The following is a 24902-nucleotide window of genomic DNA, read 5'->3' on the forward strand; positions in this document are numbered from 1 at the left end:
AAAAAGAATATGGGAACTCTCTGGCCAAAAATAATTTTCTTCCAGCTCAAGAGGAGATGGCAGCCTTGGAATTGGAAGCAGAGGAGCAGGAAAACAGGCCCCATTTGCACTATACAGTGGTACCTCTACTTATGAATTTAATGCGTTCCGAACACACATTTGTAAGTCGAAAAAAATTGCAAGTCAAATCCCATAGGAATGCATTGGGAGAAAAAAAATCGTAAGTAGAAGAAACCCTATCTAAAAATTTGTAAGTAGAAAAAATCCTATCTAAACCACATCCAAGATGGCGGACGGAGCCCCATTCGTAAGTAGAAACATTCGTAAGTAGAGGTACCACTGTACTGCACACTTAAACCAGTACAGTATCGTACCACTTTAAACAGTCATGGCTTCCCCGCAAGAACCCCAGGAAGTGTAGTTTGTTAAAGGTGCTGAGAGTTCTTAGGAGACACCTCTTTCTCTCACAGAGCTCCAGTTCTCAAGAGTGGCTTAGCAGTCAATCTCTCTTCCCAGGGAACTCTGGGATTTGTAGCTCTGCAAGAGGGGAACACCCAACACTCAGCGATGCTGCAGTACAAAGAGGAACAACTTTCCGCTGGGTCAAGCAATTGTAAACATTTATGGTCCTTTTATGAGGTGTTGAATCCGAAATACGCTGAGTATGTTGTGCTTCCATAAGCCAATGGATTCCTAAAGGAGATCCACCTGCTTCCATTTTCTAGCTATGGATTCTTCCAAGTTCCCAGAGGAACATAGCCCTTTAAGCCTTAGCACAACACAGCTGTTCCAAATAAGCCAAGCATTAACCCCGAGTGACCTTTCCCTCCCTTTAACCCAATGAATGTCAAAATTGTCTCGAAGCTGCATGTCTCTTGGTTAACTGCAGACGTTACCCAGCCCCAGATGCCACCATGCCAATCTCTTATGCATTAGCACACATTAGCTTCAACGATGGCTGGCTGATTGTCTCGTTCCTATGCTTTGCTGCAATTAGACTGATACCTCGTGTTCAGTGATTCTGACAGTGACAGCTCCACAGAAGGTATATCAGTCTGTTGAATAAATTCATATTAGCCAGATTAAAGTGCGATAGAAGTGAAATGGCTTAAAACCCGAAAGTCAGTATCTGTGCTGGGTTTTTAAAAAAAACACCAAACATGCCAATAAAAGCAAGTGTCTACACCAAGGCTGCACCAACTCCAAAACACCATCTCCCCAGATAGGTGTACCCTGCTGACTGAGGTGTCTGGTACCATCCAGACACCTCAGTCAGATCTAGGGCAACACCTGGTTAAATTTAAAGTTCAATCCTAGGCTCGTCAACCAAAAGGGGCTGTATATTAGCTCAATGACTTATTCCCAGATCGGTGAGCATAGGACTATAGCCTTAAATGCCACTATGAGAAGATATTACTTCCTTGTCTCCCTTATCCTTCTGAGTACAGTGGTATCTCGGGTTGCAGACCCAATCTGTTCCAGGGTGCCATTCGCACCCCGAAAAGTCTGCAACCCAAGTGGCGCTTCTGCGCATGCGCGGAAGCGCGATAGTGTGCTTCTGTGCATGTGCGCGTGGCGAAACCAGGAAGTAAACACTTCCAGGTCCGCTGCGTTCGTAACACGAAAACACGCAACCCGCAGCAGACGCAACACGAGGTATGACTATACAGGCAAATTGAAGCTGAATCTGGAAAAGACAGAGGTGTTTGGTGTCCTCACATCCAAGAGGTGTGGTTGCACCTGGAAGGGGCAGGTCCACTCCTTGTAGTGTGGTCTTAAATTCCACACTGTCAATGCATGCTCAGGTGACCTCAGTGGCTAGGAGTGCATTTTTTTCTAGCTATGCCTGGTTTGCCACCTGTGGCTCCTTTTGGACAGAAATGACTTGGCCACTGTACTCCATTACTCTGGAAACTTCCGGACTGCATTATTGCAGTACTCTCTATGTGAGGCTGTTGAAGACGACTCTGAAAGTTCAGTTGGCCCAAAAACTCAGCAGCCAGATATACTAACTGAGGTTCCATTTAGATCTCATTGTTGTTTAGTCGTATAGTCATGTCCGACTCTTCGTGACCCCATGGACCAGAGCACGCCAGGCACTCCTGTCTTCCACTGTCTCCCACAGTTTGGTCAGACTCATGTTGGTAGCTTCGAGAACACTGTCCAACCATCTCGTCCTCTGTCATCCCCTTCTCCTTGTGCCCTCAATCTTTCCCAACATCAGGGTCTTTTCCAGGGAGTCTTCTCTTCTTGGAGCCTCAGCTTCAGGATCTGTCCTTCCAGTGAGCACTCATACAACCTCCCTGCTCGAACCACTGGAGGGCACCAATTTGGGGGCAAGTGCCCGTACATGGGTAGCGCGGCACCGGAAGTCGCTTCTACGCATGTCCGGACATGCATAGAAGCGACTTCCGGTGCCGCGCCGCTGCTGATGCCGCATTTTTTGGCGGGAGACTTGGCAGCTATGCGCTAAACATGAACACTTTACACTACAACATTTTGTTGGAAGGCCACAGTTGTCTTACTTTTTTTTTTTTTTGGCCGGCGGCCCACAGTTGTCTTACTTAACCCTCAACATGGCTTGCAATATCATGCAATTGCCTGTGTTTCACTTGGCCTTTGACAGTGGGTTGGGTGTTTTTTTTCCTGTGGGACCATCCTCTTTTGCTGAATTTATGCTGTTCTCTTCCATCTGGAATGGGTCTGTTTGTTTCATAATTGCAAATGTTTTATTTGCTTTTATCATCATACATTATTTTGCTTTCTAACCTGCCCCAAGCCCTTATAGTGAAGGGTGGGCAAGAGACCTTGCAAATAAACAAACGGAGGCACTGTTGTGAGTGCTGCAGTTCTTGCACAAATAATAAACGCTACCACCCAAAGTGTGACAAAAATGTCGTCAGGGTTCCCTACATGGATTTTCAGATCAGAATTTTGCTACAGCCATAAATACTTCAGAGGCCAGGGACAGAGCCAAACATGCTTTAATTGGCAGTGTGGCTTCAAGGCTGTGCTCTCTTTCAGAACCAAAAAAGCAAAACACAGGAAATGTCAAAACACATACATTATGGAATGTATTCATATCTGATTTTCAGGCAGATGGGGGTGGATCAAAGGTTTACTGGTCCTGCTCTCTTAAGAAGCCCAAGCTGAAGGATTAGAATATAACGGGGGATTTAAAAAAAGTGACTACTATGCAATTTCACCTGCCAAAGAATAACAAAGTTAAGCATGCCACGTTTGTTTATCCCAAGACACAATCCTACAAAGATATAGCTGTTTAGCAAAGAACTGGACAAAGGAAAACCATAATTAAAAATGTGGCATTCTGAAGTTCACACTTCCCTTGCGGAAGCGGCAAATCTCACTCCTATTGTTTCTCAGGAACCTTCCCCCCTGTTTCCAGGCTGCAATTTAAATCAATCACATTTTCCCTTGCTAACCCAGCTTACCTCCTGCTATTAGGAGATACTGCTTAAAATGTAGCTCACCCAAAGCTTTTATTTAAAAACGAAAAGGGCAGAGAGGGGGTTACTCTGAGAAATTACTCTGATAGCTATCAGACGGCACAACTCGTTTTACATACGGCAGAAAATTGGTTACGAAATGTGAAGCATTTTCTGGGTCTTCCTAAACCCACATGGGAGTTTTTCAAAAGCTGCTCTACTTTAAAAACAACAACAACAAGAAGAAGAAGAAGAACACAACCTATTCCAGGGACAAAAGCAGCAGCAAGACAAAGAAGCCACGTAATTAGACATTTGGAGACACAGGATAAAAAGAAACAAAAACACACTCTGTCTTGCTACCAGCCTTCCTACATTATGAAATGCAGATTTTTACTATTCACATTACAATAATAGCAACTAGATTTATGAGGGTATAAAAATACATTCAGCAGCCTGGAACTGGTAAGATGCTGGAACGGGTAAGCTGCCTGATTTTGAGTTATTTCTCTTTGCTACACCAACTTCCAAGCCCTCTGACTCTGTGTGTTTTAGAGAACAATCTGTCTGAAAAGCAGGAATGTAATAGCAGGATGGCCAGTGATTAACTGGCGAAATCTTAGGGCACCTCTATATGGTGTTATTATTTCTTTTAATACTTCTCAGGCATGATTTCTACATGCCAGGTTCTATAATGACCTTGGAGTGAAAGTCAAAGCTTCTGCATTGGACAGAAACATTGACATATGTAAAGTATGTTACCTTCACTGTAATCTGGATTGAAAAAATAGCCATCCTGACGGAACCACGTGCTCTTCTGTAGCAAAGTAGCTCATCTACTGCATGATGAAATTGGACATCGGCACACACACAAAAGCCCCACAGGTAAACTCGTGTTTTTCTACGTATCTTGAGGACTACAAAGCATGCAACCCACACATCTGCTTGTGTGTTTTCCTAATTCATTAGAAACAATGAAACATGCCTGACCTTTCTAGCAGTACGCAACTGAGTAGTCAGAATTAATTTATAGACAACAGGGAATCTCCAAGAGAAGCATGGACTGATCAACCTCTGCTGTTCTATGGGAACATTTGCAACATATGCAAACTGAGGGTGAACAATGAAAGCTGGTTCCCAGACACTACACAATGGGAGCACTTCACAAGGGAAGCTGCTCTAATTATTGCATTGATGGCACATTCAAGCATTATAGCTGAGGAGACTCAGAAGTTAACCCTTCCAACATATCACAGATACCACAGATTTTGTTTTTGAAAATCCCACTGTTTGCAGGTTTGATTGCCTTCCTGACTTTAAAAATAATTTATTCAGTCATTTTGCTGTGCAGCGTTAACTACGATACTGAATTCTTCCACCTACATCTTTAACCTATTAATTTAGCTTTTTTCCCTTTTTTGGTAGACACTTTGAAATGTATTTGCATTGGTTTTAACTGTCATGTCTTTTCATTGTACACTGGCCTGACTATTTATGATATGGTGGTACAGAATAGTAATCACCATGAGACACTTAATATTTGATGGTCACATTCATCTAGAGAAAAATACTACTGTATATTCTATTTTAGACTTGGTTTCCATAAAGTTTTTGGATGATATTCATCAGAGGTGCGAGGTTGCCCCCAAAACTGAGAGGGCCCAGTTTGTGTCATGCCCATGTGATAAACTGCACACGACAGGAGGCAGCCGAGGGCTCTGGAGGAGCTGGCCACTGGAACTGTGACACTCTCAGGCTGCCTTAATTTGAAGGGGGGGCTAGCTCCCTTAAAACAAATATTCAGGGGGCCGAGGTTGGTATGTCTGATAACCATTGTGTCAAAGTATTATTGCAGAACAGAAATTGGAAGTCCTCTTAAAATGTGAGCTATGGTGTGACATTCTTTTTAAGTGTATTACTCAAGCAGACCAATAGTCCAGGTACACAAACAAAAATCCTTCATATGGCCATACATGGTTCCTATTAATGGATTTTTTGTCCTGACCACGTATACATTTTGCATGCATTTCAAACTGGATGCAAGTCACAGAAGAGTAAATTGATGAGGAAGAACATCAGAGGAAATTACTACTTATTGATCAATGATGGATGTTGAACTATGGAATAGTTTGGCAAGCCTACTAAGGTCAAGGGTTTCTGGGAAATTGGCAATGCACATTAAAAAACATAGTTTGAAGGTAGCTTGTTTCAACAAGTTCGCAGCAAGGTCTATTGTCCAACAATTTACACAAACTACCCAATACTGGGAATTTGTGGTCATGTAGAGCTAAAATACTCTTCCCGTTTAAATGTACCCACACCTGATTTGCTGCAAGGATCAGAGCACTAACTGAAAACATTTCATCACAAACCACTTCCTCTTTTATTTCCTGTGGCAAGTGTCTCTTTAGCATACCAGGCACAAAAAGTACATAAGATATACCTGATAATAGGTCTTGATGTTTCTGACCAAGATGGTGAGGTTTTGAATCCGTAGGTTGACATCATTGTTGACATGCTTGTTGACACGCTGGTTTGTGGGTCTCGGATCTCTGAAAGAGGAAGACTGGGATTTTAGGAAATCCAAAGGAATTCAGTAATTACTTTGTTGTTTAAGCAGTATCTTTGCTATGTCCCTCAATTGCCCTTTATTTGCTCCTTCTCAAAATTTACCCATTGTAAATTCCGTAACCTCTTTGACCTTCCTAATCACAAGGTCATTCCACAAGTTAGAAAGAATGAGGTGCTAGGATTCAGAAGTGGTCTATTTTGGGCTGAAGGTGCAAGGTTGAGATTTCAAAATAGATGGCTGGAGAACTATGCTTGCAGGCTAAAAGGGTTAACCTAGCCTTTACACACACACACACACACACACACACACAGAGAGAGAGAGAGAGAGAGAGAGAGAGAGAGAGAGAGAGAGAGAGAGAATATTATGCTAGTTTCACTACATATAGGGAGTCATATAGAACATATGACATTCCAAAATTAATACTACTTGCAGAATTAAATTTCGTGGTCCAAAATACGAACATCTCATTCTACGTATAACATGTATAATGACTTTTATACCATGCTTCCCAAGGTGATTGAGACGCGGGTGGCGCTGTGGGTTAAACCACAGAGCCTAGAGCTTGCCAATCAGAAGTTCGGCGGTTCGAATCCTGCAATGGAGTGAGCTCCCATTGCTCGGTTCCAGCTCCTGCCAACCTAGCAGTTCGAAAGCATGAAGTGCAAGTAGATAAATAGGTACTGCTCCAGCGGGAAGGGAAAAGGCTTTCCACGTGTGCTGCTCTGGTTTGCCAGAAGCGGCTTAGTCATGTTGGCCACATGGCCCGGAAGCTGTATGCCAATACAGTGGTGCCTCGCTTAACGAATGCCCTGCTTAACGAAATTTCTGCTTAACGAAAGGATTTTTCGAGTGGAGCTTGCCTCGCTAGACGAATGCATTTTACGAAAAATTCGTCTAGCGAATCGCGGTTTCCCATAGGAATGCATTGAAATTCAATTAATGTGTTCCTATGGGCAAAAAAAAATAATTCACTGCATTCCTATGGGATTCGCTAGACGAATTTTTTGCTATAAGAAAAGACCCGTGGAACGAATTAATTTCGTCTAGCGAGGCACCACTGTAATGCGAGATGAGCGAGCAACCCCAGAGTCGGTCACGACTGGACCTAATAGTGAGGGGTCCCTTTACCTTTACCTTTCCCAAGGTAATGGGGTAAGAAAGTAGACTATACAGTGCTGTACTGTTGTACTGTAAACCAGTGTTTCTCAACCTTTTTTGGGCCACGGCACACTTGTTCCGTGAAAAAAATCACGAGGCACACCACCATTAAAAAAGTTAAAAAAATTAACTCTGTGCCGCCCTATATTGACTATAATTATGACTGTAAGAAACACTTGCCAATTGCTGTGTTGGTTGCAATCTCCTGTAATAAGGCTTCACAAGCCGTCCGGCGGGCCAGTGTTTTGTATTGGCGGCCGCCAGGCTCGTTTGCATTGAGCTTTGGGAAAGAGGAGGAGAAATATTGCTTTCTGGCGGGTTAGCGTTGGTTATTGGCGGCCGCCAGGCACGTGACAATGCGAACCGCCCTTCTCGTCGCCGCACGCCAGCCAGCGTCTCGCGGCACACTAGTGTGCCACGGAACAGCGGTTGAGAAACGCTGCTGTAAACAGTACAGTATTACTTCAGGATGCAAATAGGAAGGCTATTTATTTACTTATTTATTTTTAATAATAATTTTTATTGATTTTATACAATCAGACAAAAAAACAGAGAAAAATACAAACACTATAAAAATATACATAAAAAGAAAAAAGAAAACATACCACAATAAAAGAAAAAACGCACAATAACAATACCTATAATCATTTTAATTTTCTTCTAACTCTTCAAACCATTGTTTCAGGAACTTCCCCAAGTCCCCCCTAACTGATTTCCTTTTCAAATCTTCTTTAGCAGTTTCCTAATCATTCTTTTAAACATTTTCCAAAACTATCTCTATATCTTTACAACAAAACAACTATATTAAATTCATCTACTTCCATCCCTAATGCCTAATAAGAATCCCCCCCCATATAAACTCAAATTTGTATACACCACAATGTTTCCCTAAATAAACTTTAAACTTCTTCCACCGTCTCCTCTGTCTGGTCTTGGAGTCTCCCCATCAGTTCAGCGAGTTCCATAAAGTCCATCATCTTCATCTGCCATTCTTCTATAGTTGGTAGTTCTTGTTTCTTCCAGTATTTTGCAATTAATATTCTCGCTACTGTCGTAGCATACATAAAGAAAGTAACATCCTTTTTGGGAATTTCTTCCCCTATTATTCCAAGTAAAAAAAGCTTCTGGTTTTTCAACACTTTCTTCAACTCATTATAAATCTTTTCCCAGAAGTTTTTTACTTTGGGGCATGTCCACCACATGTGGTAGAAGAATCCTTCTTCTTCTTTACACTTCCAGCACTTATTATTATGATACATTTTAGCCAACTTAACAGGTGTTAAATACCATCTATACATCATTTTCATTAAATTTTCATTTAATACATTACATGCTGTAAACTTAATCCCCTTCTTCCACAACCTCTCCCAATCTGCCATCATAATGTTGTGCCCCATATCTTTAGCCCATTCAATCATCACTGATTTTGTCTGTTTGTCTTTCATTTTTTTATGTTCTACTAAGTAAAGAACTGCAGTTTGTTATTAATTTAAAGCAAGCGAAAGAAAGAAAGAAAGAAAGAAAGAAAGAAAGAAAGAAAGAAAGAAAGAAAGAAAGAAAGAAAGAAAGAGCCAGCTATAACATATCACCATTGTACTTGTTTCCCCACTTAACAGGCAGAATAAAAAAGTGACTCGCTCATCTACAGACTGAAGGGATAATGGTGATGATGATAATGATGTTATTATTTATACCCCAGTCACTCTGGGCGGCTTCCAGATACAAGTCAACCCCCTCAATATTCTTTCTGCTGTATGCATAGACTGGTCAGAAACTGTCTTATTTGAAAAGCACCTAGCTTGCTATATGTATTATGTGCAAAAATTAAACAGCAGTAGCGGTTATATAATAAACAGACAAATGAAGTATTTCTCAGAGGCAGGCACTTTGGCAGCCTGACCCTGAGTATTTCTCAATTAAGGAAGTCTTTTTTACCTTAAACAGATTGTTTCACGGTATTTAAACCTCAATTGCGTAAGAGCTGTTGTAACAATGTGATCAATTTACACTTGGTTAGTTTTTTACCCCAAGCTACTCACCAAGTCTATCAAATAAGGTGCACAAGGCTGAAATTTTAAATTCATAGCTGGTTTTTAAACAAATTCCCCATCCTCACACAGTCCCAGCCTTCCTCAGAGGCAATTTCCATGACTGAGAGGAAACTGCTGGTGCAGCCACCAGGACTGGTCTGCCAACTGGTGGAATCTGCCCCTTGCCCCAGCATGAAGACAGGGCACAAGAGGCCCAGCTGAGCTGCTCACAAACAAGGAAAGCTCTCGTTACAAGGAGCTCAATCCAATTCATCAGAGATCTGGTGAATAATATATTTAAAATAAAATAGGCAATGGCAAAAATCAAGAGCTCGAGGCTTTCAAAGATGTCTGGGAAAGATTAGAACCCAAAGGCTTTTGGTTCTAGGTTGTCAAGACCTGCGACTGTTAAACTGGCTCCATCACAAAAGGCAAGGTTTGGCCTCGGAGCAGCAGAATTAAGACACTGCAGCACAGCATTTCATCAGCACCACTTCCCCTTTCACTTTGGTTTGTATAGTACAGCCATACCTCGGTTTAAGTACGTTTTGGTTTGAGTACTTTCAGTTTAAGTACTCCGCAGACCCGTCTGAAACGGATTAATCCACTTTCCATTACAGTGGTGCCTCGCTAGACGAAATTAATTCGTTCCAGGACTCAATTCGTCCTTCGGAAAATTTGTCTAGCGAGGCACCGTTTCCCATAGGAACGCATTAAAAGTCAATTAATGTCCTATGGGCTCCGGGGGACTGGCGGCGGCGGCGCTTGCTCTCTTGGCTCGGGGAAGGCAGGCAGGCTCTTGCCTGCCTGCCTTCCCCGAGCCAAGAGAGCAAGCGCCGCTGCCGCCAACAACAGAGCCAGATCGGACAAAGCAGAGCTTCATCGGATCCGGCTCTGTCGGGCGGGGTGGGGTAAAGGCAAAGGAACGATCCTGCGCCTTTCCCCCACCGCCACCAAGCCAGTGCCCAAGATGAAGACAGCCCGCCCGCTTGCCTTCGCCGAGAAGGCGCCTGGCTTTCTCGGCAAAGGCAAGCGGGGGACACCTAGCCCGCCCGCTTGCCTTCGCCGAGAAGGCGCCCGGCTTTCTTGGCGAAGGCGACCGGAGGGACACCTAGCCCGCCCGCTTGCCTCCGCCGAGAAGGCACCGTTGCCACCAAATGCCGGCTCTGTCGGTCGGGGGGAGGGAGAAGCGGACTCCACTTTCTCCTCACCCCGCCCAACACAGCGGGGATCGGACGAAGCTGTCGGCGGCAGGGGGAGAGGAATGAAATCATTCCTCTCCCCCTGCTGCTGAGCCTGCACAGATCCCAGGGTTCGGGGAAGCGCTTGCAGCGCTTGTCCGAACCCCGGGATTTGTCCTTTCTGTCGGCGGCAGGGGGAGAGGAAGGAAGAGAAAGGGCAAGACGAAGCGGTGGCTATAGAAAACCTCGTTGTATAGCGAGGCAACCTCCGATCAGAAAATCCTTTCGTTAAGCGAAATTTTAGTCTAGCGAAATTTTCTTTCAATGGGAAAGTTCGCTTCAGGTTAAGTACAGACTTCTGGAACCAACTGTGTACTTAAACTGAGGTACCACTGTACTTTGGCTTCATTCACTTGTGAACCATCAAGGTTGAATGGGGATGGGGAGGAGGAGGAGGGAAAAGCAGTTGCCACGGATCACAAGGGGCACAAGGTCTCCTTTCCAAACCTGAGGCACTCATCTTCCCCCAAACCAAACACGGGCCTGCAGGGCCTGAGAGAGGATAAATGTTTTCCTCACTACCAATAGCCCACCAAACTGGGAAAGCTTAGGAAAAACCAACACACTCCTCCTACATTAGAAATGTCTGAAAGGGGGAAAGGAGAAGGAGCAGTGTTTACTCCCCAATGAAAGAAGATTCCACCTAAACAGTAGGAAGAACTTCCTGACAGTAAGAGCTGTTCGGCAGTGGAATTTGCTACCAAGGAGTGTGGTGGAGTCTCCTTCTCTGGAGGTCTTTAAGCAGAGGCTTGACAGGCATATGTCAAGAATGCTTTGATGGCGTTTCCTGCTCGGCAGGGGGTTGGACTGGATGACCCTTGTGGTCTCTTTGAACTCTATGATTCTATGATCTACTCTGTCGGGGGCAGGTTGGCTTCCCCATTTCCAGGGGTGATGGGCAAGATTTGCTTCCACCCACAGTGTAGGTTTTACTCCCCTGCCAGCCATTCACTGGCAGGGGAGTAAAGGGCTACTTTGAGGTGGGGGCGAAAGTTGATGGTTTATGCAGAAATGGCCGGAAGTATCAGGAATCAGGAAGACCAAAATTCCAATAAGGGATGGGGAAAATTTATAAATTACTGTATTTTCCTGTGCATAAGACTAGGTTTTTTCACCTAAAAATAAGGTCAAAAATTAGGGAGCCTCTTATACATGGATACATCTAACCCCCATTTTCTTACATCCGAGTCCCCCAAAATAGCCCCCCTATACATGGGGGCGTCTTATATATGGAAAAATGCGGTATCTTAAAAACCATTGTGAACAGCTAAAATCATTAGCAAGATTGGAATACTTGTAGTTTAAGTGTGAATTTTGGACATAACGGAGGTGTAAAAGATTTGTATTATTATAAAAGATGCAGGAGGAAATGACTAGCAATAGGACCCACGAAAGGGGAGGAGTGAAGTCCAGGAGATTCTTTGGAATCTTGTTTTTATGTTGTATGTTGCATATGTGATTATAAAATTTTAAACTGAAAATAAATAAATAAATAAAATCTCTTCCCTGCCCGTGATGATGCCAGACACGGGGAATGCCCAAACTACACAACAGCAGAAGACCATTATCTTCAAATGTGGGTTCCCCCCAATCACGTCTAAAGCCAGGGGTGAAGTGAAAAGACATTACAATTTGCTCCAACAGGTGGGAAACCCATTAGGTGGTTTGTAGGGAAGAAAGTTTGGAAACTGATATATGGGAGACGAGTACTGTAAGTTTTAAAAACAAAAGGAAAGCAATTGCACCAGGAGCCATAGCATGTGAACACAACAATTTGGCAAATTCACATCACAGCCATGTGCCCTGTGGGCCCAAACTTCTTTTTGTTCACCTTTCCTTTAATTTTAGAATGTATCAACTCAATCATTTAACTCTCAGACAGCCTGCCAACTGAGCTCTCAGCATCAAACATGGCCTAATCTAGAAGCCTGTCTGAGTTAGAATCCTGTCCGTTCCAGGTTCACTTTTGGATTTCTGGGAGTTGAAAGGGACTGTGGGTTGTACTTGTCTTTGTTTATATAATAAATTTGGGGCATGGGAGCTTCTCTGGCTGGGGAGCTTTGGATAAAGAGCAGGTTGCAAATGCCTATAATAAATATTTCTAAGTTGGGGGTGGGGAACTGTACAAGCAGAGTTTTCACAGATTTGTTCACATTTATACATTGTTTTATATTCATATCTACAGGCTCTTCTGGCTATTCAACAGAGCCAGCACCTTTTAGCTCACTGTCCTGAGTCAACAAAAAGTAAAAGAAAACACAGTGATTTAGGATATTTGGCACCTGCCACTGCTTGTACTACAGCCATGAAAGATAAACGACTTCCGAAGGCCAGTTTTCTATTGCTTGCAATTATAACCACAGTGTAGTGTAGTGTACTGGAAAGAACATGATGGAAAAACAAGCTCATGTCTAACCTTTATGCTAAAAATGCCAAGATTAACTGAAATGCCAAATAGGCGCGGAAATTGTTTTTGTTCAAAGAGCTTGGGTAGGCTTTCAAAAGCCGGAAAATGCTATTCCCTATTTCAGGGAACCTTTTCCTCATTGACTCACCTGCAAAGAAACTCCGATACATTAAGAAAGAATTCCAGGGAGCATTTTGCTCGCCTCAAAAACAGTTGTGTTTGAGATGCAGGGTATTATATTATATAAATAATATAAATAGGAGACACGCTCAGTAGAGGTAGGCAGTAGAAAAACCAGTTCTCTCAACATCAATGCCTCGTAGATGAGCTGAGAGCGGGTTCTAAAACAAAACAAACACTCTGCAACGGCTGCACAAGCCAGCGGGGAAACAGCAGGTGTGGTGGGCAGAGCTGTCCACTCTTTCTTATCTTTATGGTGAGGAACCCTGCTGAGAAGCTTCCAATGAACCTCCAGGTTCCCCAGGGAACAGTTCAAAAGGCCTGTGTCTGAGATTCCAGCCAACCATTTGTGAACAAAATGGCTCCTTCCATTTGCAGAAGGAACTGGGATCCAGCATTTGGTAGCATTTATTTGTTGGTCCTCCCTTTCCCCTGCACAGTACCTCGAACCACCTTTCAAGCTGTGTTGAACAGTCCTCCAAATGCTTTAGAACAGATTTTCAAGGGACTAAGGGGGAAGGTGATATCAGTGAAAGCCAGCTCCCCACTTCTGCTGGCAGTAGCATCTCATGAGCACAATTCCATTCATGGGGAAGCGCCCACCAGTCGAACCTATTGCGTCAGAAATTCCAGAGCATTTATCACAGATACCTGTTTCAATATTTTCAAGTTCTTATTAGCTTATTATTGCACCCATTTTTATTTAGTTATTTATTATTCTGGGGACAGGTGAGTTTATTAAGCATTTTATTGCACATTTATGGGGACTTAACAACAGCTAAGCCATATTGTGCCAAGCACAAAAGTGAATGCTTTGAGCCATTAGGCCAGACATAGGCAACCTTGGCTCTCCAGATGTTTTGGAACTACAACTCCCATGATCCCTGACCACTGGCCCTGTTAGCTAGGGATCATGGGAGTTGTAGTTCCAAAAACATCTGGAGAGCCAAGGTTGCCTATGCCTGCATTAGGCAAAGGGGGAGGGGGCAATCTGATTTTGGCCATCAATAAAAAATACTGCTATAAACCAGCATCATGCCATGTTTATGGAAGACAATCTTACTCAGCTACGAATCGCCAAAGAAGAAGAAGATATAAATATTTATAAATAAAGGGCAGGAAATGGATTTCAATTTATTAATGCCTTATTCCCCCCCCCCTTGCCAGATAGATTTCCCACAGTGGGATTTTCTGTCTCTGTTCCCAAAATAATTTGGCCAGTATTATGCACTCAGTTTGTGAGAGTGTCTCAGCTGCTGCCCTAACTTGGACAATAGTTTCCTGACCTGCTCCTGTGTTCAAGATCTGGCTTGCAACATGGCACTCATGATGAGCAGCTGAAAGCATGTGTGGCAGACCAATGCACCTATCTTCCGGTGATGGGCAGCTGCCGATTTCACCACATCCTGGTTTCAGCACTATTTAGAGCCCATACAGTTTAGTCATTTCTCTACAGCTGTCCTTGTTATGTGGGGCGTACATGGTTATTGCTTTCTCTAGCTAGGAACAAAAGAACTCAGCACACAACAGTTGTTATGTGAAACTACTTGAAAGTGTTTCCATGGCCACTCTGCCATATGAAACTTACACAGGGAATGGTGAGGAAGGAATGCAAGAATGGCTGTCCGTGCTTTAAGAGTCTTCTGGTAATTTTCAGTAGTGTTCACTGAGAACTGACCATCTTATCATTAGTTTTGGGTTCACAAATATTTTACTGGCCCAGTGAGATCAGTAAGGAGGCTATGATACAGGGAACAATGAAAGACAAGCAATATAACTTGTTGAACTCTCCTTGTATAACAAACCCCTGCCCCTGGAACAATAGCTAAGGTATGGTTCTCCAGCTTGCCACCTGGGAAGCGGTTAATAAAATATTAAGTGCAGATACTGGCAAAACAGACATGCCTATGAAACACAGGAGGGATAGAAGAAGATTGTCTTACAGGCATCAATTTGCCTGCTGTCCTTCACCTTGGTCTCAGTTGGATGACTATGCACGGCAAGACCATAATATGAAGATGGATGAACTGCTTTGCCAGACCAAAGGTCTACGGCACTCTCTCCAAACACCATCCATACAAGTACCTCAGGAAAGCGCACAAAGCAGACAATGGTGGAGAGAGAGCTACACCTTGTTTTCTCCCAGCAAGATGTCCAGAATACTTTAAATCAACTGTGGTCCTCCAGAGGCTGTTGAACTCCAGCTCCCATCATCCCTTGCTAGCATAGCCAACAGGTGTGTTGGGAGTTGCAGAGTCCAACAACATTGTTCTAACCTGGTGTCTGCCAAACTTGAGTTCTCCAGCTGTTTTTGAACTACAACTCCCACTATCCCTAGCTAGCAAGACCAGTACTCAGGGATGATGGGAATTGGCAGTCCAAAACCAGCTGGAGACCCAAGTTATCTAGCCCTCCATTTAAAAGCAGAGGAGACTGTATCAGGTGTTCACAGCGGTTGTTGCACTCCCCTTCTCCTAGCACGTACAAATGTCAAATTCCATTCACTGGGTGGAGTGACCATGCAAATGTTTTTTCAAGAGATGACAACGCCATTTGGGAATTTTGCTTAATATCTGTTCTCTGGCATGAGCAAAACATGTTTCTGATTAGGACAGAAATAGCCATGCAGACCCCATAGAACAGGGATAAGTGATGACAACGGTACACCCTCTAACCAAAGCCAAGGCTAGGATGCCACGCGGCCACCCTTGTCTCTTTGTTCAGAGGAAGTACTTTCTGTGCTTATGAACAGCAGTCACTGGCTATACCAACCTCCCATTACTTTATCTGAACCCTTTCAAAGCCATCCAAGCGGCTGGCCCAGCAGCACACTTTGTAACAATCCATTGTGTGAAGAGTAACTTTATTTTTGTTGTTCCGAATTTGCTGGTAAGTTTCTCTCCTGTGCTAACTCAGTTGGACAGCCCACTAAACCCCCTGCTCTACAGACAAGTATGTGGAGAGGTTTTATTGAGAACTCAATTGACCCACCTTTTCTTCTCCTAGGCAACAATTGAACGCTGCACTTTATTTTCAGTAGTTTCTTGTGTTGTTGTTGTTTTTACCCTCCTCTGTATCTGCGTTTTGTTTTTCTTCTCTCACATTTATATTTATTCGCTTTAGCCATCATTTTTATTGTGTTCAATCTGTATGTGTTTGTGCCAATAAACTTAATTAAAATAAACGAATCTGCTGGTGATTCAATTGCTTTCATATGAATCCTGGTTTCTCAGGGGAAAGAATAACTTCCCCCATATCAGAACATCTGTCTCCTTCCAGCCACCCTTACCCAGTCATAGTAGCTCCTGGGACTCGATTCGACCTTCAGATTTTATAAGTGGTCTTAGAGAGAGTAAAAGGTAAAGGGACCCCTGACCATTAGGTCCAGTCGTGACCGACTCTGGGGTTGCGCGCTCATCTCGCATTATTGGTCGAGGGAGCCAGTGTACAGCTTCCAGGTCATGTGGCCAGCATGACAAAGCCGCTTCTGGCAAACCAGAGCAGCACATGGAAATGCCGTTTACCTTCCCGCTATAGCGGTTCCTATTTATCTACTTGCATTTTGATGTGCTTTCGAACTGCTAGGTTGGCAGGAGCTGGGACCGAGCAACAGGAGCTCACCCCGTTGCGGGATTCGAACCGCCGACCTTAGAGAGAGTAGCTGCCACTATTTCTCCCAGAGTCTGCCACCATCACCAACATAAAGAGGTGAAGCACAGCAGAGGCAGAGGGGAAAGGAAAGTAATGGAAAGCTCCATACTACTATAAGATTTGTCCTGAGCTCTGCACATGAGCATAGCCAGAATTTATTGGGGGAGCAGAACCAAGTTATCTGTGACACTATTGGTCAGTTAGTTAAGTATTTTTATTTACTTACTTGACTGGAGGGGGCAGCTGCCTGCCTCCAGGGACGGCCCTGCAATCTACGGAAAATCACACAGAAATCTACATTAGTAGATCCCCATCTCCCTTCTACCAACCCATTCATTCGACGTATAAGATCTAAAAATAGTTCTCTAAAAATGCTTTACGAGATAAAGATATTCAAGTATGTCTCAACTTGCAAGGCGTGGGTAGAGAGTATGTGCACACTTCATAGCAGTAATTTAAATTAGCAATGGCATTATGGAGAGAGAGAGGGAAAAAAGTCTATCCAAAGCCTTTTAAGGTCATGAGAGCTACTGAAGTTTAATCAGTCCCTGGAGCATACACAAGAAACTCATTTGATTAGCCATCCTTGCATTCTCTATCCCAATGGATTAGTTAATCTTTTAAAGCTGTGTGTTCTACACCAAAAGAGGTCCATCAGTCAGACACACAGCATCTTCAGGGAAGTGTCTCACCACCAAGCTGCAGTTCTGATACACACACACTCTCCAAGAACGAAATTTAGTAGAGTTATGCATGCCTCACAACGTACCTACTAAGCTTCTTTTAAATGTGTAATAGTACGACATTGCATCCTACATGAAACAAATGCAGCACAATCTTATACATGTGTACTCAGAAGTGAGCCCCACTGAATTCAACAAGGCTTCCTTTCAGGAAAGTGAGGATAAGATTATTGCACTTAAAAGAAGAAAATGACACACACACACACACACACTCCAATCTTGGATATTTGATAATAATATTTTTTTTTATAAAAAAAAATTAGATTGGCGTTGGATCAGTTAAAAGTATATGTGCAAATGCAGAACTCAGCAAATGGTACAAAAAAAGGTTGCTTTTAGTTCTATTCCACCCACAATGGTGAAATGAGAATCCATTTCCACCACTCAGCCTTGAACGAATGAACAAGATAATATTTGTGTCACTCCCTTTTTACAGATAGGGAAGCAATGATTAAAATAAAAATAAAAATGCATGAGGCAGTATTTGCATCTATTTCCAACCAAGACCCATTCACTTCAGCTCTTGGGTAAATCAGCAATAGCAGAAATAATAATACTGCCTTCTCTGTTTCTAGTTTCTGCAAACACAGTCTGGCTGCATCCTGAAGTGAGCTGCAATCAGCGAAAGATGGCACCTAGGTAATGCATTTCACCAATGAAATGCAGTGTCCAATTGCAGATGTAATTTCACATAAAATTGGCAAGAAAAACCCAGAAGCATTCAGGCTATTTAACAGAAGGGGATTGGCACCTTACTGCACTGATGCTCAAAGCAGGAAGCAAAGGGAGTGTTCACATGCCAAAATAACCTACATTATCTCAGTCAATCAAAAAATATGCTGTCAAATCTGAAATCAGTAAGCACTAGAAGGTATTGAGCCAAACACTTTAAAAGACAGTTTTACAGCAGGCCTGAAAAACTGATGAGTCCACACTGGAAACTCAGATTCATTCCTTTCAGTGAAGCAATAAAAAACAATTTAGGAGTTGGAGGGAGGCATAGGAGAAAAGGCTTCCTCTGATTTACAGGCAAAGCAGTAACTGCTGTGCAGAATCTAAATGTCTCGACATGAAAGGCAAAAGTCATAGGCAGTAGCTGTGACCACCTTTGCAGCAAGGTTAGGCTGGGTGTGCACAAAAGCCACAGTTCTGGTTTCTTGTTAAACAGATGCAACCCTTTGGGAGTAAGGTTTTAATTTCATTGATCCTGAGGCACAACTGGGCACACTGCCAACACTGGCCCTGGAAAATCTCCACTACAAAGCAAAACCAGCTCTGCTGAGGTGCTCTGACAGTCACCGCTCTAAAAACATGTTTTACATCTGACTAACTTTGTATTTCTGGAGACCTGCGAACCTGTGAACGTTTACACTGACATGACGCTTGGTGATAACTGAATTAAGAGAGTGAAGACAACATTACACCTTTCTGCAAGGCAAGAAGATCACAAGTCCATACATTCTGATGAGATTAAACTCTTCTGAAACGCGGCTGTGTTTCAAACCAAGCACAAAGCTCAGATGAAACAGGTTGTTTCATCATGTTACAGAATTCGTAACAGGAAGGGATGTGGTCAAAATTAGGCTTAACTGAGCTCAGAGACGGAAAGAAAGAAAAGATACTTATGCACAAATTAATATTTCCCCAGGCACCAGTTTCCTCCCTCTCTCCATTACCATTTTAGGTTAACTTCTAAAGGATTTTATGATTGCAAAACCTTTATGAACAATAGGTTACTAAAGTTGTCTGATTTGGGCTGATACATCACACCCTGCATTCAGAACATTAAAGCTTCATGTTTAAAAAAGAAAAGGTTCTCTCTGTCTAAATTGAATTAATGGATAAATTGAATAAAAAGCCATGACCTTTTCCCCTTTTTTAAAAGCCAACCTCTCCCCATTCCCGGCATCTAAGCATCTCTTTGGCATTATGAACTTTCGCATCTAGCATCTAGTGCAGGCATAGGCAACCTTGGCTCTCCAGATGTTTTGGAACTACAACTCCCATGATCCCTGACCACTGGCCCTGTTAGCTAGGGATTATGGGAGTTGTAGTTCCAAAACATCTGGAGAGTCAAGGTTGCCTATGCCTAATCTAGTGCATCAACTGGCAGCTGTTCTCTAAGGTCTCAGGTATATTTCCCATACCTGGTCCCAAGAGCCTTTAACTCAACAGTGGGGAACATGCAGCCCGCCAGATACTGTTGCACACCAACTCCCATCAGCCCCAGACAGTTTGACCCATAGTCAGCAATGGTGGGAACTGCACTTCAAAGCCATCTGGGCAACCACAGGCTCTTCACCCCTGCTCTAACTGGAGATGCCAGGACTTGAACTTGGAACCATGTGCTTCCCAAGGGTGTGTGCACTTTGCTATTGCGTGATGGAACCACAGGCTCTGAAAATTCCTCAGCAACAGCACAGAAGAGCAAGTCAATCAAAAGCCAAAGGTGAACCATGATTAATTTTCCCAGGAGGAAAGAGGCAGCAACAGCCACCCACGAAACTAGGACGCTGAGTCGATGGCATTGACTTTCATTACAAATGCTTTCATTCCACCAGTTCTAAAAGCATAATTTCCCCACTCATCCCTTTAGTTGTTACTCACACTTCCAACATTATTTTGTTCAGGAAGACTCCATCCGCAAGGTCCATATACATGGCAAGCTTGTCTTCATTATCGTTCCCTAATGGTCCAAACGTTTTCACCTGCCAGAAAGAAAAGCTTTATTAGGAAATGATCTTTGTTAGCAGAGATGTCTGAGAAAAGTATCCACTAACTTTAACTTTGATCCACTAACATTATTTCTGCTACAAATACATTTCAATAGCAGTTGGCATTGTCTCGATTCCTTCCAATATCTTACTTAAACCAATTACCATTCCCCAATTAATCTTCTTGACACATATACATTAATAAAAAGAGAAGAACAACATGACCAGAAAAGTTTGCCCTCTTCTACAGGCCTGGTACACGTTGTTTGCTGCTATTAATTTATTATGGCACGCCAGATGGCATGAGATGTTGGGGCCGGTCTAGAAATCAGATGGTAGACTGCTGATGTGGTAGAATGGACTTCAACCTGTCTGACAGCAGGTAGGAGAGAGCTTTTTTGAGCCCTCCTCTGTGTAACACCTCCACACAAATAGGTAACAACTTTGGGGAAAAGGTTGAAGCCTAAACCTCCTTGGGGGCATTTTGCTCACCTATCATTCAGAGGAACAAAGAAACCTTACTCAGAGTGAGCCAGCCCTGGAGATTATCTCCACCAATGTACTATTTGCAGCACCAAATGCTACTGTCTTCTACTGTCAGAGCCGCCTCATCCACAGTGGCTCACTCTTAAGAAAGGACCCATGACCAGGAGAACCCTTCAGAGCATGGCCACTACACTGCTGTTGTCCAGGCCACAGATGCCAGGTCTGTAGCCGCTCAGCAAAATGGAGGTGGGCAGCTCTGCAGGCAGGTAGGTGAGCCAGGTGAGGAATTGATCCACTGCCTCTCCAAACCTGCCACCTAAGACACCTTGGCTAACAGGTGGCTTGGCCCTGTACAGGGAGTATATGCAGGGGAGTATTGAAAAATGCTGGTCCCTACCATACTGCCTGAAGTAGTGCAGTCAGTTCTATCACTGCATGTGTAAATTCAGCATCAGTCAATCAGGACTGGGAAAATCCTCACGCATAGGGCAAAGGGATGTGCATTTGATCATTCAGAGGTCAGAGAGATAAACAACTACCTGACATTTAGAAAATACCTAAAGGCAGCCTTGTTTAGGGAAGTTTTTACTCTGTGATATTTGATGTATTTTAATGTTTGTTGGAAGCCGCCCAGAGTGGCAGGGGAAGCCCAGCCAGATGGGCGGGGTATAAATAATAAATTATTATTATTATTATTATTATTATTATTGATCATTCTTCATTTCCTTCCACACCTCACAGCCACAATCCAGTTTCAGGTGAGGCGCTTTTTGGTCCAGCTGATTTCAACTGAAGAGTTAAAACACATGGATCATATCAGGCTTCAAGTGGGGTGAAAGAGCACATGCTACCTTTCCTTTTCAATTATTTCTCCTTCAACTAGCTCTCCTTCCATTCCAAGCAAGGTTTTGCTGACTGTTTCTGCCTTAAAACTGCACTGGCTCCAAAGTCCAACCTCAAAAAACTTCTCTTCCCCTGGATGAAAGGTCCCGGGGGGGGGGGGGACACCAGAATGTATGTATAAGTGAAATCCTATGTCCCCTTCCTTTGTAAACTCCTGCTCCAAGGAAGGAAGGATTATGTGTTGGAAAAGAGACAATGCCATGAATTCCCAAACAAAGTAGCAATGGTGGCTGGTGCCCATTGGAACTTGTGGGGTGGGAGCTTAGGGAGACCAACAGGAGCTGGAGCCAGAACCAATGACAGGCAAGGCCAACTCATTCCTAATTTTGCCCCCAATCCTCTTCCTTGCAGAGTTCTGCAAGGGGCAGCGCTGAGATCAAGGAAGAGGAAGCTGGCAAGCAGTGCCACTCCTTAGACTGGTTGTAAGTAAGAAGGCCGGCGGGTGGGGCTGGTTATGGGTAGACTGAGGTCCGCAGGGCAGTGCCCCACCTGCCTTCATGGTTCAACCTCCAGTGCTAAGCAGGATTTCTGCACAGGAAGTAGCATGTAAACCACAGGAAGACCACGAGCCCTTGGTGACAATCATGCACGTGTCTACTTCAGCATGTGGGCACAACAGAAGTGTGCAAGCGAGAGGAAGCTATGGACAATTATGGCTTTCAAAAGGGAATCTCCTGGTGGGGTTTGAATGCCACTACTCTTCTTGTAGGGAAGCTTTATCTGGGCAGCATCAAGGTTAAAGCAGCCTCAATCACAATGCACAAGTGCTTCTAGTTTAAAAGATTAAGGGATCCCCTCCCCCTTTCCTTTAGGGTTTCTGACACCGGAGAGCAAGGTGCCACATCCCATAAAAGAGAAAGGAATCTTTTATCCCAGAACATGAATGAGCCTGATCACTGATAACTCTCTTTTTTAAAAAAGAATACAATGAATGGACCATTTCCAACCGCACAATACCATGGCTTGAAAAATTTTTTAAAAAACTTTTAATTTGGAAAGCCAACTTTTGCGACAAGTTAGGTAGCAAGTAAATCTAACACTCTTTCTCCTCTCTCTCTCTCTTTTAAAGAAATCCTGCAGGGATTACTTGGGAGCACAAGGCACCCACTTCAAACTCCATCAACTTATTTCCTTCCGGAAACCGAGAGGAAAGCAGCGCCAACAAAAGCAAGGCAGTAAGCACACTTGTCGTGTTCGTGTTTTCCCAAGGGGCCCCGCCAAGTCGCACCTCTCTCCCTCCCCACCCAAATCGACCCCCTTTCCTGGGTGGCTTCTCCTAGGTGCCCCACGAGGAAAGGCGATTTCCTCCGCGAGAGAGGCGCACAGCCCGCCCCCTGCCCCAGCAACAACTGCTAACAACAACAGCAGCAGCAACGCGGCGGCCGCGTCTTTGCAAAAACTCACCCAGGTCACCAAGGGGCTCTGCAGAAAGAGCTCCATGAGCTCGGAAATGGTCACGTCCATGTTGCCCCCCGAAGAGGAGGAGGCGGCGGGCTCCTCAGTTTGCCTTTGGCTCGGGAGCGAAGGTTCGAGCTAGTTGCGCTCACGCGGGGAACAAAGGCGAGGAGCCCATAGCCCGGGCGGACTTGCTTACGAGGGAAACAATACGAGGCTCATCTCCTCTCTCCCCTCCCCCTGGGCTGCGGTGGGGAGGGACGCGCACACACGGGTCGCGATCAGTCGCCCTCCTGCGGCGCTCCTGCTTGCAAAAGCGGCGGCAGCCTCCTTCTCCTCCTCGAGGCAGCCGAGTCCTCGCCAACAACCTGCTGATGGGCAGGACAGGGCGCAGCTCCGGCGGAAAGGAGCGGGGACGACGGCGGGAGCTGAGCAACCGACGGCGCACTCTTGCCGAAGCCTCCGGGCGTAGCGAATGGCTCCTCTTTCGTGGTGGCTGCTGATGCACAAGACGGGCTGGGGGTGGGGAAAGGAACAAACTGAAAAGGGAGCTCTTTTTAAGAAAAGCTTCCGAAAGTTTTCTTTCTTCTGGAAGCAGAGCAGAACGCGCGTCCCAGACGCTCTGCCTGTGCGCTCAGAGAGCTTCGCCCTTTCCCTCTTTCCAGGCAAGAGACAAAGTCCTCCTCGCCGCACAGTTATTACCTGTAGCGGGAAGTCTCTTACAACTGAAGATGAAAGGGGAGTGGGGGAGGGCAAACACACACACAAACAACCAGCCACTTTGATGGACGTCGCTGGTTGCAAATGAGAGCCTGGGGTAAAGGGTTGGAACTGGCCAATGGAAGATGTCTCTGGGCTAATTGGGCTGGGAAGGTGTGAGCAACTGTGCCGCGAGAACAAAATGCGCGCGAGGGAAATCCGGGCCCCCTTGAGCAGTGCGGGGTCCGCGCTGCGCGCTGTCGCTTCTGTGGATGTAAGCCGCGTTGGAAGCGAGTTAGTCTTTACTTCTACTTCTTTACGAGCAGATGAGACGTCGGCTGCCCCTTCGGGTTTCTCGAAAAGGAAAGGCAAAATGCGGCCTCACGCGCCTCTGATTTCAGTCCCAAGCGCCACGCCTGGGTTGGTCTCCAACACTTGGAGGCGTCCCCAACAATCTGCTGGGAGGAGGAGGCGAGCAGGCTGATTAAACTGGAGAGGAATTACAGGCTTTGGTTTTCAGCGCAGAAACAATCCTGCCCCACGAAAGCCCCCAGAGAGGGGGCTCGATTCCCCTCTTCGAATCGGAGCGGCAGGATGTTTTTCTTCTGGGCTCGTGGTCTCTGCAAACATGACGACAGCGTTAGGCTGGCCTATTGTGTTTAAACATGAACTCATGCCAAAAGCTTCCAAAGGACAAAGGGAATTGGGCGAGCGAGCCTGTAGGTATATAGGGGATTTAACCCCAGAGTCCTGGGAATCAGTTGGGAAAGGGTGACAACAGGGGATGAAGCAAGTGTGGTGCAGACCCTCCCAAGTGTCCCAGTTTTCCAGGGACAGTCCCGGATTTGCGGAAGCTGTCCTGGCTTCAAATTTGATCCCAGAACGTTCCGCTTTTCCTTCAGATGTCCCTATGTCCATTGAAGGAATGTTGGAGGGTATGGTGGTGTAGTAGTTAGAGCATTGGATCAGGCCCTGCGAGAGGCCAGGGTTCAAATCCCCTCAGGCCCAGGAAGCTGATGCGGGTGACCTTGGGACAGTCACAGACTCTCAGCCTGACCTCCCTCAGGGTCCATGTGGGGAGAAAGAGAACAATGTGTGCCTCCTTGAGCTCATTAGTGGGGTAGAAATGGGACAAACCTTGTTACAGCTCCTGCAGAAAGTACAGTTTGGGGAAACAAGGTAAGGAAGTCCCACGGTCTTATTATGGACCAATCTGGCGTTCAGAAACAGCATCGCCAAACCAGAGGATCTAAGCAGATAAGCTACCAGGAGGACCT

General features: G+C 44.7%; 1 protein-coding gene across 1 annotated transcript in view; it reads right to left on the reverse strand.

The window, feature by feature from the left end:
* CCDC88C (coiled-coil and HOOK domain protein 88C) overlaps positions 1-24017 on the reverse strand; it is a 104006-nt gene extending 79989 nt beyond the window's left edge. The window contains exons 1-3 of the mRNA XM_060272263.2: positions 22936-24017; positions 20036-20136; positions 5890-5998 (exon numbers count right to left, since the gene is read on the reverse strand). Of these exons, the coding sequence (XP_060128246.2) occupies positions 5890-5998; positions 20036-20136; positions 22936-22995 (270 nt within the window). The 5' untranslated portion in view covers positions 22996-24017. The remainder of the gene's footprint in view (positions 1-5889; positions 5999-20035; positions 20137-22935) is intronic.
* Between the last annotated feature and the right edge of the window lie 885 nt (positions 24018-24902).

Source organism: Zootoca vivipara, chromosome 1, assembly GCF_965207765.1.
Source record: "Zootoca vivipara chromosome 1, rZooViv2.hap1.1, whole genome shotgun sequence".
Classification (NCBI taxonomy): domain Eukaryota; kingdom Metazoa; phylum Chordata; class Lepidosauria; order Squamata; family Lacertidae; genus Zootoca; species Zootoca vivipara.